The 8,060-nt window shown below is 38.3% G+C and overlaps 1 protein-coding gene across 4 annotated transcripts; it reads right to left on the bottom strand.

Annotated features, from left to right (window-relative positions):
- Positions 1–2,685: 2,685 nt before the first annotated feature.
- LOC137956367 (uncharacterized) lies at positions 2,686–7,407 on the bottom strand. Of its 4 annotated transcripts, none has more exons than XM_068803840.1 (8): positions 7,344–7,407; positions 5,731–6,010; positions 5,329–5,384; positions 5,141–5,219; positions 4,867–5,047; positions 4,653–4,766; positions 3,403–3,494; positions 3,016–3,133 (listed from the first exon to the last, which is right to left on the bottom strand). In XM_068803840.1, the coding sequence occupies exons 2-8, from the start codon at positions 5,958–5,960 to the stop codon at positions 3,106–3,108; spliced, it is 780 nt and encodes a 259-aa protein (XP_068659941.1). In that variant the 5' UTR covers positions 5,961–6,010; positions 7,344–7,407; the 3' UTR covers positions 3,016–3,105. The 4 variants fall into 4 exon arrangements, with proteins under 4 accessions (XP_068659939.1, XP_068659940.1, XP_068659941.1 ...); XM_068803841.1 differs by having other exon boundaries at positions 3,403–3,458; XM_068803838.1 differs by lacking the exon at positions 3,403–3,494 and having other exon boundaries at positions 2,686–3,133; positions 7,344–7,405.
- Positions 7,408–8,060: the final 653 nt, after the last annotated feature.

The raw sequence follows: 8,060 nt of genomic DNA, 5'->3' as shown, positions 1-8,060 counted from the left end.
GTTAGTATGCACCCTTCTTGTAGAAGTGAAGATCTTGAAGGGATAAAGTTTACAAAAATGAAAAAAAAATAGCTTCATAAAGTACATAGGTTTTGGGTTATATGATAAATTTTTTATTTATAAATATAGGCCAAGGATTAATTATAAATCATGTTGTGCTTCAACCAAGCTGAATTTTTTCAATTTTTTATGCATATACTAATTCATTATTAGAACTCAAACATTACATTTTTCATTAGAAATCGAAGTCAATGCTTCGAGAAGGAATTTGGACTCTCTACAAGCATTCTACAGTAGTCTTTGAGTTAAAAGTGATAAAACTCTTTACCTTGAGTATTTAATTGGTCTTAAGTAGTAAAATATTGACAGAAACGCTACAAAAAATTATTTTGGATTCTTATGGTGTTTTTTTTTTTTTGCTAGGGTTGGATGATATTAAGTGTGTCAAATTAAATTAGATCGAAAGTTTTGTAAACTAATATTTGACTTATCGACTTGAAAAATTGAGAAATGGCTATATTGGGAAATTTTAGTAGCCAAATGTTACTCCCATGTTTCATTTTTTTTTTCTCATAATCATTCCACAACCCTCAAATAGAATGAATGGAAACATAAGTTAGCACGAAATATAAATGGTTGAATAAAACATGCTTACAAAGTTAAATGGTCTGATTGGTAAAATTGATTAGGTGTCATTAACCAAATTAGATTCATAACGAGTATGGTTGGTAAAATTGATAGGTGTCACGCGTCAGAGTGGGTTCATAATCAGAATCAATTGGTATCAGTTGCTAGGCACGAAATGTTACTAGACTCAACTCATTTGTATTCTATTCAAAATCCAATGTTAAATATTGGTTTTACAAGTTGATTTTCCACCTGCAATTAAGAGAAATAGCATGTCATTGTGACAGCGAAGTTATCCAAAGCAACCCAAGACTTTTGAGATCATCTTTAGGTGTAGGTTTGGGTCAAAAAGAACCCAATTTTTCATTTTTTCAAAACATAGCTAAGCACACTTAATATTTTACTATTGATTTAGTGCAGTTGCTTTGAATCAATTGCATACTTACAGTATACCAAATTGAGTTTGACTTTGCATGTACTAAGATTAAAATTGGCACCCCCTTTGACTCAAACCAAGAAAGAGAGAGAGAGACTGAAGATAGAGAATGACAAGGAGATGAGAACAGAAACGTAGGCCGGTGGGAAGGACGTCGTATTTTGCACAGGAATTTTTCCTCTAAGAGTTATTTCTTGCAACTGAATTTTCCCTGGCCATATAGATAATTGCTTTAGCATGGACATGTGAGGTCAACTAATGTTTTTACGACTAATTTAGGGTCTGTTTGGAACCCCATGAAAAAAGATAAGAAAATAAAATAAAATTTTGACCATTATTATTCCAAAAAATAGTTAGTAAAAAAGAAAATTTGATCATTATCTCATTTTCACTAACTATTTTTGGGAATAATAATGGTCAATTTCTCATTTTTTTTTCTTTTCTTTTCTTTTCTAAAGGTTCCAAAGAGACCCTTAGGGATTGAATCCAACAAAATATTAAATTTAGGTATGTAGAATAATATTTGTCGTGATTATCATTGATCAGATTTACACTATTTATAGAATTACAACAGAGATTGTAGATGATTACAACTTTTTAGAGTTTGAGTTTGAGTCTATTTGGTACTTGTATTATGATCTTTATCCTTATCTCTATCATGCTCATGCAAAATGGAGCTTCGAAAGGAAAATCCAATCATGATCTTCAAAAAGATGAAGCATATTCTCAAAAGTGGTTTAGTGAGAGCAACGGTTGGGGCAGACAGAATCGCATCACTCGGTGAAAGATCAGTGGCACTAGTAGCAGTTGGAGTGGACAGAATTGTATCGTCCGATGAAGAGAGGTGGAAGAATAGTGAGACTGGAGGCGGCTAGGGCAGACGAAATTGTATCGCTAGAGGAAGAGCAATGACACTGTTAGCGGCTGGGGCGGATAGAATTGCATCGTCCGGTGAAGAACAACTACACTAGTAGTGGTTGGGGAGGGCAGAATTGCATCATCCAGTGGAAAAGCAACAGCACGATAGGCAACTAGGCGGATGGAATGGCATCATCCCGTGGAAAAGCAATGCCTGGAACGAACGGATTCACATCGTCCCGTGAAGCGACAGGCAGAGTAGTGAGTGAGAAGAGGATTTGTAGGGAAGGTTTTTTGTTTTTTACACGTGTGCGGGACAACGTGTCCAGGGGGAAATAAGTTTCCCCCTGGACTTACGTCTCGCTCTTTGGGTGTTTGGTGTGGCACCGGCGCCCCGACGTCAGGCGACAGTGACGACAAAAGCATGAGGGGGGGGGGGGGGGGTTGGTGGTTGGTGCGGCGTCGGCCAGGTTGCTGACAGAGCAAACGCCGACGGCAGGCGGGAGTGGTGAAGGCCGACGGAGACGGTGCGGCTCGATTGCGACGTTGGCGAAGATAGATAGAGAAAAGTCACAGGTGTGCGGCGTCGGGCGACGGGACTGGCTATGCAGTGATTGCTCGGGGATTTCTGTGGGAAATCGACAACGAGAACAGTGAAGGAAGAACAAAGGTTATGCATTGGGACCATCGAGACGGAACGACGGTGATGGCACGAGACGAAACTATGGGCGAAGACTGACAACAACATCAACGATGATGGTGGCAACAGGCGACAACGAGGTCGAGGGATTTATTCGATCAGAATCAACAGGCCCAACAGGAGAGTAATCAGATCAGAGACGACGATGGGATACAAGACACAACGGCTACGACGGGCGGCTGTAGATATGATTTACAACTCTTCAGAATTTGAGTTTGAGCCTATTTGATACTCATATTTTGATCCTGATCCCAATCTCTATCACAAAGAATTGGGCTATACATGCGCAGTTGTCGAGTCCATGGATCATTAAACTCATGTTATTCGAGAAGTTTGTTACAAGTCCCAATACCGATTGCAGCGGCAAGATGCCAGGCAGCATGAATGTATGGAGTCTCAGGGAAGACATCATCAGCGATAAAAAGTGCACCTCCCAGAAGAGAAGACATCTTATGCATGTTGTGGGCCGTCCTCAGCTCTGGTTTCACCAATGCTCTCTTTGCAAACGCCACCTGAAAATTCCAATCCATAAATACTCTCAGGAATATCTAAGCAGGAAGCTTGAACAAAATAGCCAGTCCACTGATAACAGGCTTATGTAAATTCACACGATTTATGAGTTCAAGAAACTCGAGCATGTTAAAAACCCCCAAAAGTCACTAAGCACTTATCCAAATAAGCAAGGGCCATCCAACTCAAACGAATTGTGGAATCAGGCAATTTTGTTCAGTTCATTGTACTAAAGCAGGTCTCAGATCTGTGTATAGAAATGTCCCATAACTGGATTGAACATCTTGACATAGCTGCTTGAAAGGTCTTTGTTGTATGATTCACTGCCTGAAGTAGTAAATGGCTCAGATGTGGGAGAAACCTCTGAAAATAAGAGGCAAGAAAAAGGTATCTAAAACAATTCAAAATATATGAAATAAGAAGATAGTAAAGAAGAAGACCTTTTAGTAGTTGCTTAGTTTACCAATAGACTCCTGTTAAGAGAGATGTTTTTCGGTGGTGTCTTTTAGCAAGTCTTCTTTTACCTTTAATAATGGTTAATCTTTTCTTAGAAAGTCTGAAGCTAGTAAGCTTTAATTTATTTATTTTTTTGAAATGGTGAAATCTCATTAATCAGCTATAATGAATACACTAAGAGAAGCCCCTCATGCAATCAGGAAGCAGACCACTGTCACAGGAGAAGCTCAGGAGACCCATCTTTGGCAAGAGATTCTGCCAAAGAGTTGGCCTCTCTGAGCACATGCCGCCATGAAATATCAAAAGAACTACATAAAGTCTTTTCTCAAAGGTACACCTAAACCTTCATAGAGGCTTAACTTTCCCTTTCACCCCTTGATTTAGAGCTTTCATTTCTGCTTCATTAGAATCTTAATGACCAACTGGTCCTGCAAATGTCAGTACAATCGAGCCCAGAGTCTCTCAAAACTCCGCCCACTCTACAAGGCCTAGGGTTACCCAAGGAGCTGCCACTAGAGGGTGGAGACTTCTGAAGGAAGAAACAGTTCTCCAATCCTTTCGGATCTGTTAAGGAATAGTCCCACATTGATTAGTGAGTACAAAGATCTTGAGTTTATTAGTTGGGAAAGAGGTTTCCTAAGTTGACTAGTCATTTTGGGATAGGGCCTTGGACCCAATTTATCATGGTATCAGAGTAGGTACTCATATGTGAGCCTACACCTAAAAACTATCTACTTATAGAGCCACAAAAGAGGGCCTACACACCTAAAACTATCCAGCCTGCACCGCCCTCCCCCCCAAACCCACCACAGAGCATGACTATGAGTTAGCATTATCAAGGTAAATGGTCATTCCTTGGAACATTTGGTAGACAGAGCAGACAATAGAAAAGGCTATCACTTATAGGATACAAAATCAGAGACAAGTAATAAAGCAGCAACATGAAAGGACTGAACATAGTTTTCAGAAAAGAATAAAAAACACCAAATAACCCTATGTACCTAAAAAAAAAACTATCTAAAAAAAAGCATACAAAAAGAGAGTAAAGATTGAGATTAATTTTACCTCCATTAAGCCTGTGTGAACAACTGAAACCATTAAAGGTTGGAACGGTAGAAACAGTGCAGAGGCAGCCATCAGCAACTTTGGATTCTCATTCCTCAGAGCTCTTGAGAGACACTGCAGGAATACCATTTGTATGCACACCAAAGCAATCAAACAAAAGAAAACTAATAAGGTTATCCAGAAACAGAGATTTGAAGAACAGGAAAATAATAACCCCAGAATTCTGGAACACTGGAATTCTTAAAAAATCTCTTACAACAGTAGTTGTGGCTATCATCGTGTAATCAGCCCATCGAAGATACTTCCTTACTTCTCCCCTGGAGATATGGTATAAACTTGAGGCAACTCCAACCCCTATCAAAGAATTAGCATATATTCCAGAATTCAAAGTCTTCCTGCAGCCACAATATATACAAATTGTAGGATGAAATCATGGTAGGGGCGGATGAGCTTTGATCCATTTTGAGACAGCTAAAAAACAAGTATACCTTGGGGCTTGGATGCCAAGTGCAATAAAAGGTAGTGATGTTAGCACATTAGCAATTGTCTCTGCAAAGCTGTGATCCCCTAAAGTGAACAGATAAGAACATTAGAACAAGGACCAATTAGATTACAATATTGAAGTCATAAAGAAGTTATAAATAATCAAAACATAAATAAAGCAGTTCCCAAAGACCTTGAATGTTACAATGGACGGTTCTCAAACATGGTGGTCTCTGTTGCCATATTCTCCTGAAAGAAGCAGACAATCACTGAAAGTTGATACTGACAAAGGAAAAAGTAAAACACATATTTTATTTTATCATTTTCTCCATCCTGATTTCCAAAAGGTAGTTTCTTTATTATATCGATGCCCCATCATGGAGTCAAACACAAATTTTAAGTTCTCACAAGTAGATCCATTGGCTACTCAATATCCTTCAAGGCATAACTTACAAACATATATGCATGAACAATTTGAGGCTTTATATTGAAAATAGGGACAATAGTTTGTTAAAGGCTTGACATCCATATGGTGCAGTAACTTCAAGTTCAAAACTCAAGGTAGGCCATGATCTGAACTAATGTTTTGACATACCGCACTATCAAGGTCTGGTTTGCTCCATTAGCTTCTGCCCCTTCAGGCTTTGAAGGATGGCAATCCCCATGCAGAGGAACCTCTTTTACTGAGAATGGCAAATGAGGAATCAATTGGACTCCACAGATACCCTCAAGGACTGTCCGAGAGCTTGCTGTAGTCTGTGCAGCCATGTCAAAGTCTCTGGCAATTGTTTGGAGTAGATTGATTGCAGAGGAGCACTTGGGCATCAAGTTGATGAAGTATTCAGCACCTTGCAACCAAATCTACTGGACTACAACTACAACCAACATGAAATAAGAAAGGACACATATGAACAATTAGGCATGTATAAAAAATTTGCAGAAACTGGAAAATTATCACAGGAAAAATCTTAACATTCTGCAAATCCAGTAGGGCAAGGATGGTGATTTTGAACATCGAGACACAAGGTTGTGGGGTTCAAGATGTGGATGTGGAAAGAAAGAAAACCTACCAAGTCTGTTTCAAGGTTGTAACGAGAGAATGAGTGAACTGAATTCTTTCACTGGCAAATGCCAAATTCCCATAAGTTCAAAAAGAAAAGAAGTTATAATCCCTTCTTGTTAATATCTCTCTCACATTCTTGCAGGAAATCACCAGAAAATTAGAAGTATCAAACAATTACGTTCTAAGGAAAAAAGTCCTCACGGCAACAACTTTCGGCTACATCATACAGAAGCCAACCCATGCATCTTGCAAAACAGAAATTTAATCCTTAATAACCTTTTACTGTTGGAAAGATATAGAATCAATGATTTGGATGCATGACTACTAATACGTATTGTTAACAATCATGAAAAAAATAACAAAGTCTAAGTCTTATCTCTGATTATACCTGTATACAACTAGATAAGTAAAATTTTCTTTAGATAAAGAAACGATCATTTAGTGGATTGAAACCTTGGCTCGGTGGCCACATGGGGCGGTGTATTGTGTTAAAATCTTGATGGGGAAAGGCATATAGTGTGCGTGTATTCAACATTCCGATAGATAGATAAAGAGAGACAGAGACAGAGACAGAGAGAAAACCATTTATTTCATTTTCACCATGATCAAGGAACTATAATGTCTCACTCAGAGTAGTTTAATTCGTATCAGAGACATCTTTACGGCGTTTAACTGTGAGTCGCAGAGGCAAGAGGGCTTCGGCTAACTGTTTGTTAGCTTGACGATGAACTAAAAGAACAAAAAAGAAAAAAAACTGGTGCACAAGACATTTCACCGTGAAAGCATATAGTTAATGTACGTAAGCATTTAATATCTGAAATCATATTTAAAGGAATTTATACTTCAACTTGCGTATTAAGAGGAGAACAACGTAAGTTTCGGAATCAATTCTGCTTTAATCGCCTAAAAAAAATGCAACAAAATTCTAGTCTCTAATCAGGTAGCTACAACATTAAATAATTAAAAACTCGGCAATTCAGCCAAAAACAGATGGAGAAATGTTTCGCCAGATTAACAGGTGAGTTTAGTTATGCCCGATCTCAATGTCATCTACACACACATACACACACACAAAAAAAAAAAAAAAAGGACGCAAGGAAATGATAAAAGGAACTGTTGGGGAAGGAGAGGATGAGGACAGTTACCTGCTAGAGTGTGCTCGAGGATGGCCACGGACGCTGTGCTGCTCCCATTGAAAAAAGAGAGCAAGCACAGAGCAAGCACCTGATCCAAAATTTCTAAATACCGGGGGGGAATGCCGGGAGGAAAGATGCGGATACCCGGGAATCTTCGAGCTGACGCGTTCGGCATATTCGTCGTTCGAGTCGCGGCACCATCCAGATTCCAAAAAGAGTGGTCCGCAGTCAGGATTCGCGCCGGAAGAATTAACTGAGTTCAATAATTTTAACTGAGATTTAATCTAGCTCAAGTTTTAACTTTCATTTAAAACTTTTCAAAAATTATAAGTCTCAAATTCGAACTCCAATATATATTTAAACTTTTTAAAAAATATATATCAAATAAATTATATATAAAATTATACATATATTTTACATAATATTGGGCATACATTTTACTAAAAATTGAGCATAAGGTACCACTGAATCTAGCTGAGTGTGAACCTTTCTATGTTTGAGCCGAGCTTGATTTAAAAATTTTGAACTCGAGCTCAAGCCGACCTAGCCTCAAGCCTAAAATTGTAATCAAGCTCAAGTCTAATAATTTTAATCGAGTTCGAGCTCGAGCTCTAGCTGAGTTCAAGGTTAACCTACATTTAATACTCTACATAAAATATATGACAAATAAATTATCTATAAAATTATGCATACATTTTTAAAAAAAGAATGATTGGGGAGGTTCGG

This window comes from Aristolochia californica, unplaced genomic scaffold, assembly GCF_029961685.1.
Source record: "Aristolochia californica isolate CCGP_79_NKW_82.1479 unplaced genomic scaffold, dmAriCali1.0.hap1 SCAF_2, whole genome shotgun sequence".
Taxonomy (NCBI): Eukaryota; Viridiplantae; Streptophyta; class Magnoliopsida; order Piperales; family Aristolochiaceae; genus Aristolochia; species Aristolochia californica.
The sequence above is the reverse complement of the archived record's forward strand: the minus strand, read 5'-3'. Positions and strand labels throughout refer to the sequence as shown.

Excerpts from the sequence above, each read along its gene's own strand:
- LOC137956367 (XM_068803838.1), bottom strand. The coding sequence starts at position 5,960 with ATGCCCAAGTGCTCCTCTGCAATCAATCTACTCCAAACAATTGCCAGA. Across the intron at positions 5,220-5,328 it reads CGTCCATTGTAACATTCAAG|GGGATCACAGCTTTGCAGAG; the intron begins GTCTTTGGGAAC and ends TGTTCACTTTAG. Across the intron at positions 3,134-4,652 it reads TTCACACAGGCTTAATGGAG|GTGGCGTTTGCAAAGAGAGC; the intron begins GTAAAATTAATC and ends TGGAATTTTCAG.